Raw genomic sequence first — 11,484 nt, forward strand, 5'->3', positions numbered from 1 at the left:
GTCCATTTTTAGCAACTCCATGGACTGTAGCTGTCCAGACTCCTCTGTCCCTGGGATTTCCCAGGCAAGAACACCGGAGTGGGTTGCCCCATTTCCTTCTCCAGGGATGGAACCCCGTTGTCTCCTGCACCTGCAAGCCTTTGATTACCACCGAGCCACCCGGGAAGCCCTACATTAATAGTCACACACATAATTATTTTTAAGTGGCCGCAGAGCATTTAGATGTACCACAGCTTTGTGTTCCATGGGGTCGCAAAGAGTCGGACAGGATGTAGCGACTGAACAACAAAACTCACAGCCGACTTTCTGCTGCTGGGCATTTTATTTCGGCCTACTTTGCTACTACAAACAGCTGTGGGCGATCCAGAAATCACTGGAAAGACACAGGAACGTCTTTAACTCTTCCCTAGGAGTCTAGCAGAATCTGACGGTGCCCCTTTTCCCCACAACAGAAGACTATTTGGGCATTTTTAGAAAAAAATTTAAAAAATCCCCTCTTGACGGGCAAAATGCTCTCTCCTTGCGTTTCATGAGCGTTCCAGCTTATCTTGGAGCGGCCGAAGTGGCCGCAAGCCCGGAGCCGGGATCCGCCTTCAGGAAAGTCTGACCTCCGCCAAGGGGACGCGGGGGAAGGGCGCTCGGGCCAGCGGGCGCGCGCGCCCTCCCGTTCATGCGTGCGCGCTCTCGCGGACGTGCCTGTGCGCGTGCGCCAGCGAGCCCGGACGTGCCTGTGCGCGTGCGCATCGCCCGCAAGGCTCTGGGGACCGCGGCTGCGCGGGCGGCACCAGGTGCAGGTAGTGGCCGCTCGCCCCTCTTTGGCTTTCGCGCTCCGGCGCCCTGTCGGGTCGGGGGCGGGTGCGGAGAGCGGCGTGGAGGACCCGGGGCTGCTGTCTGTTCCTCTCTCCACGCCCTCCCCGGGTGTCTGGGGCGGTGCTGGGAGTTGGCCACCGTCCCTTGTTCCCGGCCTCCCCTCGCCCTTGACCTTCGCGGTCGCAGAAATCCTGGTTCTCTCCGTGTTGAGGATCCAAAAAGTCCTCTCACCCCTACTTCGAAGACTACGCCCCGAAATGTGTTTTACTCCGTTAATACCAGAAGCATTAAATGTAATACGGTCTCGGCCATCCTGAAAAAGGATGCTTTCCGCAGCCTGTGTCAGGCCAGGAGTGCCCGTACGTGTTTCATAGTCAAGTTCTGTTTCTGTGATTCGAATGAATCGTCGTTTCACCCCTTTGTCTTCGAATGTCTTAGGGTAATTGGAGTCTGAAAAGGGCTGCGTCCAAACAGTGGTTCTATAATAAGTATAAATTAAAATGAAGTAACGTTATTTTCCCTATGTTCCCTTAACAGCTCACAACCGAGCGCCTGAAAACCACACCCTGGATGTTGTTTTCTTAGACCTTTTAAGGTGTTCTAAACCACAGTGAATATACCTGTTGGGCGTGTTGTGTTCTGTTACAGGAAAGGCGCTGAGCCTCTGAATTTCAACCATGCTGTCCGACGGCTTGCAAATTTTCCTAAGGATTACCAAATGTCATCTGATACATGCAAGATCATGCCAGCGATTAGTAAATGAAAGGCGGTTTTTGGCAACCGCACCAGCACCGGGATGGCGTCGGCGGGTCGTCATCACTGGCATCGGTTTAGTGACCCCTCTTGGCGTTGGAACTCAGCTGGTGTGGGACCGCCTTGTCCGGGGAGAGAGTGGCATCGTCTCCCTGGTTGGCGACGAGTACCAGACCATCCCGTGCAGCGTTGCTGCTTACGTGCCAAGAGGTTGTGATGAAGGGCAGTTCAACGAGCAAAACTTTGTGCCCAAGTCAGATACCAAGTCCATGTCTCCTCCCACGGTGATGGCCATCGCTGCCGCTGAGTTAGCCTTAAAAGATGCGGGCTGGCACCCTCAATCAGAAGCTGACCAGGCAGCTACAGGCGTCGCAATCGGCATGGGAATGGTTCCTCTCGAAGTGATTTCCGAAACCGCTTTGACGTTTCAGACCAAAGGTTACAGTAAAGTCAGCCCGTTCTTCGTCCCTAAGATTCTGGTCAACATGGCATCAGGCCAAGTCAGCATCCGCCATAAGCTTAAGGGCCCCAACCACGCGGTCTCCACGGCCTGCACCACCGGGGCTCACGCGGTGGGAGACTCGTTCAGGTTCGTAGCCCACGGAGATGCGGACGTGATGGTGGCCGGGGGGACGGACTCTTGCATCAGCCCCCTGTCCCTTGCTGGGTTCGCCAGAGCCCGGGCTCTGAGCACAAACACGGATCCGAAGTCCGCCTGTCGACCGTTTCACCCCCAGAGGGACGGGTTTGTAATGGGAGAAGGCGCGGCAGTGCTGGTCCTGGAAGAACACGGGCATGCGCTCCGCAGAGGGGCCCGGGTCTACGCAGAGATTGTGGGCTACGGACTCTCCGGGGATGCCGGCCACATAACCGCCCCCGACCCTGGAGGAGAGGGTGCCTTCAGGTAAAGACTGCTCGTTTGTTCCCATTTCTTCAGCTAAGACTCTTGGAGTCTCAACTTAGGGGAAATGGTAGTATCCGGCCTTGGTGTTTGACCGTGTTTGAAATATTTGAAAACGTTTGAATATCCTTTTGAATTTTATTGAGTAGTTGCTGGTACTGGAAATGTCAAGCGTAGCAGCCAGCTGGATGAGGAGATGGTCGAAGCCCTTCATCACACTTCAGATTATACCCTTATATTTCCTTCTCTTAAGGAAATCGAGGCACCCAGAACTGAAAAAGGAGGTGTTAACATCCATGAGATTTTCAAAGGTTTTCCCAGAGAAATGTTTTGTTTATTTTTTTGAAATATTTTATTTTAAAATTTGTTTGGAGGTTTGGCTTTGTACTTCTTCATTCATTTAGAATTCTTATGGCCTGAATAAGAAGGTTTTGAAAGATATTTGAAGCATTAAGGTAATGGCACATTTTTGTGTGGACTTTTTTTTTTTTTAGATTATTGGGAAATATGCAAAGTTTTACATTTAAATGTGAAAGAAAAAATTAAAATATAGTTATAAATCTTTTCTCCTTATTTTAACTCTGTATGCATACCCCACTGATAAGAAATTCCCCAAAGAAAAATTATTCTGAGCCTGAGTCTACATGGCTTTTTCCTCCAGGAAAAAAGGACAGTTCAAATAAAATGGAAATATGTTTTATTAGAGATTATAAAATCCATAGGCTTACATGTTTATGTCACAGTGATGAATCAGTGCAGGGTACTGGGGGTGCCTTGGTATTCCCATGCAGGTGGCATTCTAGTGCATGTGGTAATCCAAGATGCTGTTCTGTTATGGGAACGAAAAGGATTCTTTTCATCCAGTGTACTTGGATATTTCTGTAGCCATTATCTGTAGTCCTACGGACAATGAGTGTGTGTTCAGTTGCTCAGTCATGTCTTACTCTTTGTGACCCCAGGGACTGTAGCCCGCCAGGCTCCTCTGTCCATGGGGATTCTCTAGGCAAGAATACTGAAGTGGGTTGCCATTTCCTTCTCTAGGGGATCTTCCCAACCCAGGGATTGAACCCATGTCTCCTGCGTTGGCTGGTGGGTTCTTTACCACTGAACCACTGGAGAAGCCCACAGATGATGGGCTTGTTAAAATGAAGCGTTGTTCTGATGAGTTCAACTGCTTTTTTCTTATTTATTAGATGCATGGCCGCTGCTGTGAAAGATGCAGGCATCCAACCTGAAGAGGTATCCTACATCAATGCACATGCTACTTCCACGCCTTTGGGAGATGCTGCTGAAAACAAAGCCATCAAACAGCTTTTCAAAGACCACGCACACGCCCTTGCAGTCTCCTCCACCAAGGGAGCCACGGGGCACCTCCTGGGGGCTGCCGGGGCGGCTGAGGCCGCCTTTACTGCCCTGGCTTGTTACCATCGGAAACTGCCGCCTACTCTAAACCTGGACTGCACAGAGCCGCACTTTGATCTCAATTACCTGCCACTCAAGGCACAGGAATGGAAAGCTGAGAACAGACGAATTGCACTCACCAATTCCTTTGGTTTTGGCGGTACTAATGCAACACTTTGTATTGCTGGCATGTAGGACAAATCATTTGTAATTAAATATTTATGTTTTTAACTGTTGTAAACATCATTGAGAAATAATACATTTATATAAATGCATATTTTTGTATAATGATACCCAGGCACCCTTTATTCTTGTCTGGGTTTCTCAGCCTTGGCACCGTGGATATTTTGTGCAGGGTACTTCTTTTTTGGGGAAAGGGCAGCTGTCCTGTACATCATACGATGCTTTATAGCTTCCGCGTCCCTGTTCCCTAGATTCCAGTGACCCCTCCTTCCCCAGCGGTGACAACCAAAAATATCTCTCGGCACTGCCACGAGTTTCCTGGGAGGCTGGGGGCACAGAAGTGAGATGTTAACGGGCTGCATGTGTTACCTTCCCGCTGACCTTTGCCGTAGCACTTTATCTCCTATGTGCCCGAGTCTCCAGCCATATTCTTGCACTGACCCCCAGTCGTAATTCTCACCGGCACACAGTTCGTTCAGTTGAAGTTTATTAGGAGCCAGCTGTGGATGCGGTTTTGTGTACTGGCCACCAAGCATAGTGTGGAAAGACTAGGAACTGTAGAAAGACACCAGCACTGAATGTCAATACACGTAACCTGAGAAGCGGGCAGGAGGGAAAGCCAGGTCTGGTGGAAATCAGGTCACAAAATTCACTTTTAAAAATAATATTTTTCTTCTTTCATATGTATTATGAATTATATATATTATATATTTGTTCTTTCATATACATTTTATATATATATATATATACACACACACACACACACACACTTTATTTATTTATTTGGCTGCAATGGGTCTTCGTTACAGCATGTGAGATCTTAGCCGCAGCATGTGGGATCTAGTTCTCTGAGCAGGGGTTGAACCTCGGCCCCCTGTATTGGGAGCATAGTGTCTTAGCCGCTGGACCACCAGGGAAGTCCCAGAACCTTTTAAGTTTTGCTAAAGCACTGAGAGTAGTTGGAAGCCATTGAATGTTTGGAGTGTTATGATGGTTCTGTAAGCTGTCAAGCTGGCCAGGCTGAAATATGAATACATTTCCCAGAATTCACTTTCCCCTATGTTTGGTCAGGGCTGGCCCCGAGAGATTCTTGTAGGGGATTCGCAAGGTGCAGGGGAAACAGCAATGATTTTGTAGCTCACATGGGTTGTGGCTTTGCTGGCTGACAACCTTGCGCTGAGGCAGCGGCCGAGCCTGTAAATTGAGGCATAATTTACATGCAGTAAATTACACCCATTTCAAGTGTACAGTCAAATAAGTTTGATAAAAATAGTTCCACTTGTGGAACTGCCACCTCAATCAGAATATAGGGTGTTTCCAGGAATTCCCTGGTGGTCCAGTTCTTAGGACTCCACACTTCAGCTGCACCAGGCGCGGGTTCCATCCCTGGTTGGGGAAACCAGATTCTGCAAGCCATGCAGCACAGCCCAAAACAATAAAGAGAATCCTGAGGATTTAAGATAAAAGAGCATAGAGCATTTCCATCACTCCAAAAATCTCCCCGTGCCCCTTCACAGTCGGTCGCCCTACCTCCAGAACAGCTTACTATCACTGTAGATAAGATTTGCCTTTTCTAGAATTTTATATAAATATACTCCTATAGAATGAATGCTCCTTGGTTCCTGAGCTGCGCATGTCTCGTGGCTGCTATGCTGCACCCCTTGTACCACGTACCACAGGCGTCTACTCCCAGCTGGTTTAGGGGGCAGCCCTTTCCGGTTCCTGCGGGCCTCCCTTTCTGCAGGAAAACTCGGAAGAGGACAGTCAGTGGGATCAGCAGCAGCCCCTGGCCCTGCGTCTGTTTTCGTGAGCACCCTGGTCAGGAGCCACCCTCTCCCTAAGCCATTGATCTTTCTAAATTCCCCTCGCCCTCAGCCATTCTCTTGGCAGGACTTGGCGGCTTGCCTGGTGGCTCAAACCTTTACTCCTGGAAGCCAGCCCTTGGCAGTCCCACCACACACCCTTCTCAGACAACAGTTACTGCGGGGTCAGAGAGCCCTGGCATCAGGAAGCCTGGGGGCACCAGGAGGTACCCAAGTGGACCACTGGGGTTGCATCCTTGTCTCTCTGTCCCACTGGGAAGAAGCATCGCCTCGCATAGCTGGTCGGGGTCAAATCCCATGGCCAGTATGCTGCCTTTCTGGTCCCTGGGGCACCGGGAGGCCAGAGTGTCCTGGCTCTAATAAGACACTGGCTGTGTGCCCTGGCCAGAGTGTGTCTCCTTTGGAGATCAGAGCTTTAACCCTGCAGAGCTCAGGGTGGCAAGGATGGAAAGCATGCACTTCCTCATCCTGATTAGATCAGTGGGACTGATGGTGAGTGGGTCACTCTTCTTCCCCATGCCCCTTTCTGTACCCAGGTGTTTTTCTTACTGGGGACTTAGCCCCACACAGAATTCCTCATAGCTCAGTTGATAAAGAATCTACCTGCAATGCAGGAGACCCAGGTTTGATTCCTGGGCTGGGAAAGTCCCCTGTAGAAGGAAACGGCAACCCACTCCAGTATTGTTGCCTAGAGAATCCCATGGACAGAGGAGCCTGGTGGGCTACAGTCCATGGGGTCCCAGGAGTCTGACATGAGTTAGCAATAAAGAGAGAGAAAGAGAAGTCTTTGATTTAAGCATACGCTGCATCCTGAGGCTGGGTACCACATCCCTTCCGGAGCTGCCTCTAAGCTGGTGATCCACGGTTCCTTTGGAGGAAAGCAGTCCGGCCTTCTGGGAGGCCGGCTGCTTCCGCAGGGCAGGGTGTGTCGCACAACCCAGGGGTCCCATGCCCTTGGCCTCTGCCCACGGCCTGTCTTTGCTGCAAAGCAGGGCCCCTGCTCAGTGTCGGAGGAGGTTGTCAGGAGGATGCGAATCACAGAGGTGACCAGATTTCCTTGCCAATTGTGCCATAATGAACTCTCATCAGATCTTCATCCGTGGCCATTTTAAAGTCCTTCTGTCATTTACGGACATTCGTCATGCTCTGATGCTTTTGCAAAAGTGTTCCTTTAAGAAGAATCTTGAAGCGTTTCTTCAAGGTTTGTGGAAAAGTATAGCTTTCCAAAGGGCTTCCCTGATAGCTCAGATGGTAAAGAATCCGCCTGCATTGCAGGAGACACCAGTTCAATTCCTGGGTCTGGAAGATCCCCTGGAGTAGGGATAGGCTACCCATTCCAATATTCTTGGACTTCCCTTGTGGCTCAGCTGGTAAAGAATCCGGATACCTGGGTTTGATCCCTGGGTTGGGAAGATCCCCTGGAGAAGGGAAAGGCTACCCACTCCAGTATTCTGGCCTGGAGAATTCCATGGACTGTATAGTCCATGGGGTCCTAAAGAGTAGGACACCACTGAGCGACTTTCACTTTCACTTCACGTCATAGCTTTCCGAGAACTAAGATCACACCACTGAACAGAATACGGATTCACAGAGTTCTGACGGAAAACTGCTGAGGGTGACTATAATTTTTATGACTCTTTATTGGAAACATTGTTGATTCTTTAGTGTTTTGTTTTCTCCAGATTTAAGAAAACCATTTGCCTTTTAAACTATCAGCAATTTGCTGACTTATACCCTTGGGAACAAAGATGAAACATTTATCTTTTTCTCCCTACTTTTTCTCTCCAGAACTGAGAAAATTTCAGAATGAGTAGTCTTATTTTCATGGCAATACAGTTATTTGCATAAATTCAATAAGAATCTGTTCTTGTCAAGGGGCTGAACTGTAGCAGCTGAGGGCTGAAGCCAGCATTGAGCTGGTGGTCCCTCCTGAGCCCTGGCCATTTGCCCTTTGTCCTGACAGCCGGGCTGTTCTCAAGGGAGTAACCTGGTGGCTTAGACAACAGGGACCCGAAAGTGGATTTTCATGAATAACCCCTGGTGTGGTCAGATGTATGGAGAGACGTCTGCGTCCCCCCTGCAAGAGACTGGGCACCTCACTTGTCTTCCATGTCCCCACTCATGAGGCGCTGACACCCCTGGCAATCAGGAGGCTGATGCCCCAGTCTAGGTACCAGCCCTGGTTACTCGCCCTTCAGTAGAATCATCAGTAGGTGGGATGCACAGGAAGGGCATCCGCCGCAGCACCTGGATGGGGTGGAGTGTTGCCAGGACCCTGCATTGCCCTTGAAATACAGTGAGTTGGTTAATGCAGCAGCAGCACCTCCTGTTCTAAACAGTGCCCACGGCAGCTGCCAGAGGAGTCCAGGGCCACCCCCAGGAGTTCCCCACCAGCAACGGGTCAGCAACCGGATTATATCAACTAAGTGAGGGTTCTAAATATGCTTTGATTTGCGTGGACACTGCTTCTGGCCTAACTCAAGCTTTCCTGTCGCCACATGAACCAGACCGCCACCCTCAGTTGATCAGAGAAGCAGAGCGCCATGAACTGACTCCCTCGTCAAACAGTGATGGGGGTCACATGTCAAAGGCTGGGATGTGTGAGACTAGCAAAGGAGCATGGTGTTCAAAGGAGGTTCCCTCTGCCCTCAAACCTGCAGGCCGCAGATTAAATCACTAACAGGTCCAACCAGCCTGCCTGGGTGGACTAAGATGCTGTCCCAGACTTTATGCACTTGAGTGATCAACCGGCAGGGACTGTTGCCCCCTAGGCCAGCCTGGGGGCCCTGCCAAAAATCGCAACCCCATGAAGTACTGAAGTGTCAGCAGACAGCAGTGCCCTGCTTCTCACCGCGGGGCAATGTGCTGTGCTGTGGGAGCACCAAGCCCCCACGCCCGGGACAGGTGGCGTCCACGGGAAGCTGCAGTGGGACGTCCCACCCAGGTAGGAGGGTTGCTTCCTACTCCCGTGTCTGGGGGAACTGCTCAGTCTCCGCCGGACCCCTGTGGTGCTGCCAGCTGCCTGTGGAGATGCAGTATGCCTGGAGTGGACTGTGCACCCACTGAGAGAGGGGTCCTGGTCTGGTGGACCCCACCCCAGTCCATCTCACACCTGACAGGGCTGCCTCCCCCGGCCAGCATGTGTGGTGTGCTCAACCAGGTCAGGTCCTAAAGCTGCCCAACTCCCGCTCCTTGAGGACAGGAGGGTCTGTTCTCTTTTCCGCTGGTACCATCACCTGGCCACCACCTTCATCCCTCCATTGGCCTGGATGCTATTTTAGCCCACGTAGAAGCCCTCCCCCAGTTCACCCAGCAAGCCTTGAATAGCTGGCAAAGCCAGCCGTCCCTGTACACCGAAATGCCTCTAGGGAGAAAAGCCGTCCTCCAAGTTAAAATGGCCTGGGAGGGTTCTCACTGCTTGCTTCCCAAGGAGGCACCTGTGTGTTTGTTGTCTAAACATGATGTTGCATGTTCACACCTGATGGATCTGTGAGTGTGTCTTCTTTGTTAAAGTCACATGGAGACACAAGCAAATACCCTGAGTGATCCACCCCCAGCCAAGGGAACTTTGGTAAATCCGTGGTTTGGGTCATGCGGCTCTTGATGGGGAAAAGATGTTACTTAATTTGGGAATCATTCTGATCTCTGCTTTCTTTTCATGTGCCTATTGCTGCCAAACAAGCCACAAGCCATCTTGATGCTGGTGAAAGGCTTGCTGACCTCTCAGAGCCCGTTGTAGGGAGCAAGGGTGCAAGTGGGATTGGAGGAGTCAGTGGGGAGGCCTGGAGTGTGGAGGGAGGTTTTAAAGAAGATGCGACCTTGGACTGACCCTTGAGCTGGCCCCAGGCAATCGGAGGCTCCTCAGTCCCTCCCCAACCTTGAACTGTACCTTCCGCCCCCCTTTCCCACAGTCCCATTTTCAAGGATGCAGCCTGGAGAGAGAGCAATGAGGTGTTGAGACTTCTGGATGGAACACACGACTGAACTGGGTAAGGGCTCTGTATGAACGTTAAGATCTGCTGAGAGGGTGGAGATGCCTCCTGGACTGGCCCAAGCCAGTCCTCCTGTGTAAGTTTCCTTGCTTATTAAATCTGCCACCTACCTGCCTGGCTTTGGTTCTTCCTTGCCTTCAGTGTTTGGGGGGCCAGCTTCAGATATCCTCCGGGGAACTCCTGAGTTTTTAAGCCAGCACTCAGAAGTTGCATTGTCAGGGGTCCCATGCCTGTGGACCCACAGACCGCTGAGCTGGCAGGAAAGGCAAACCCACGCCTGGAATTGGAATCCTCACCTGTGAGGCTGCCTTTTCTTTCGGCCATGCTGCACGACATGTGGGATCTTAGTTCCCTGATCAAGGATCAAACCCATGTGCCCTCTGTAGACAGTGATAAGTTTTAACCACTGGACCATGAGGGAAGTCCTGACACCTGTGAGGATGGGCTACAGGCTCTCCCTTTGCAGCTTGCTGAGACACACAGAGGCAGCGGCAGCTGATCCACCTTGGTAAGTGGGAGTCCACAGTGCTGGGCTGTCTATGGCCCCCATCTCTGGCACAATGACTTATTCCATCACGCACCTTTTAAGTTCTGGGTGGCCAGTGACAATGGCTGACAGCATCAGCTGACCGAGTCGTTTTGTCTCCTGGGTTGTTCAGTGGATGCACAACCTGCGTATCATGTGGGTGTTTCTCGTGGGTGTGAACGTGTGACACGCAAGTCCATCCTCTCTATGGAGGGTCTGTGTGTGCCTCTGCGTGCCTCCACTCCAGATTGTCTCATCTCTGATCTTCCAGATTTTTTCTTTCCAGACCCCTGACTAAAGCCCAGACCTTTGGCTACTGCCCAGGAATACTGATACAGTCTCACTTCTGTCCAAAGTGAAGGACCAGAGGCGTTGTTTGCAGATCTGCCCAGTGGGGAGTGTCCCCTCTCAGTGTCTTTCGAGTATGCTCCGTGTTGAAAGATAAACTTAGGCATTTCAAATATTTTAAGAGTTTATTTGGACATTTTTAAAATTCAAATCAGCCAGCACCAAACTGTGTTTAGGCAGCTTCACCAGCTGGAGCTCAGAGACTGGCTTGTAGGAAGCAAGACAGGGACCTGCTGGTTGGATACAGCTTACAGCCCAGCTGGGTGAATGTGATTGGCTGTCCTTAGTTTAGCTTTAATAACCTTGAGGCATTTCAGCCTTAGATTTTGGTTTGCTGACTCAGGCTGCCAGGACCTTGGACCGTATCAGCCTAACAGCCTCCTATTTGATTACCACCCTGAAGACGGCTGTAATGCAGCTGCCAACTGTTTTCAGCTTGAACCACTGCAAGGAATGTTTAGGAGACAGAATCGGTGAATTGAAGGATTTGGTAAATGATTCCCTTTGTCTTCCTTCCCAAAGTCTTCCCCTCTAATACTCTGAATTTTCTATTCCCTCCTAGAGTATAAATTCCATCAGAGTAGGATTTTTTTTTTTTTGGCTGTGCTGCTTGGCATATGTGATCTTAGTTACCTGACCAGGGATCGAACCCGGGCCAATGGCAGTTGATGTGCAGATTCCTAACCACTGGACCACCAAGAAAGTCCCCAGGGTAAGGATTTTTCCTGCTAATTTTGTTGCTATGAT

General features: G+C 50.6%; 1 protein-coding gene across 3 annotated transcripts; it reads left to right on the top strand.

Moving 5' to 3' along the window:
• Positions 1-648: 648 nt before the first annotated feature.
• OXSM (3-oxoacyl-ACP synthase, mitochondrial) lies at positions 649-4,136 on the top strand. 3 transcript variants are annotated; one of them, XM_055566932.1, is made up of 3 exons: positions 649-794; positions 1,459-2,467; positions 3,658-4,136. In XM_055566932.1, the coding sequence occupies exons 2-3, from the start codon at positions 1,488-1,490 to the stop codon at positions 4,058-4,060; spliced, it is 1,383 nt and encodes a 460-aa protein (XP_055422907.1). In that variant the 5' UTR covers positions 649-794; positions 1,459-1,487; the 3' UTR covers positions 4,061-4,136. The 3 variants fall into 3 exon arrangements, with proteins under 3 accessions (XP_055422907.1, XP_055422909.1, XP_055422910.1); XM_055566934.1 differs by having other exon boundaries at positions 659-794; positions 1,348-2,467; XM_055566935.1 differs by lacking the exon at positions 649-794 and adding an exon at positions 828-1,169.
• Positions 4,137-11,484: the final 7,348 nt, after the last annotated feature.

The sequence above is a fragment of the Bubalus kerabau genome, chromosome 2 (assembly GCF_029407905.1).
Source record: "Bubalus kerabau isolate K-KA32 ecotype Philippines breed swamp buffalo chromosome 2, PCC_UOA_SB_1v2, whole genome shotgun sequence".
NCBI classification, from domain to species: domain Eukaryota; kingdom Metazoa; phylum Chordata; class Mammalia; order Artiodactyla; family Bovidae; genus Bubalus; species Bubalus kerabau.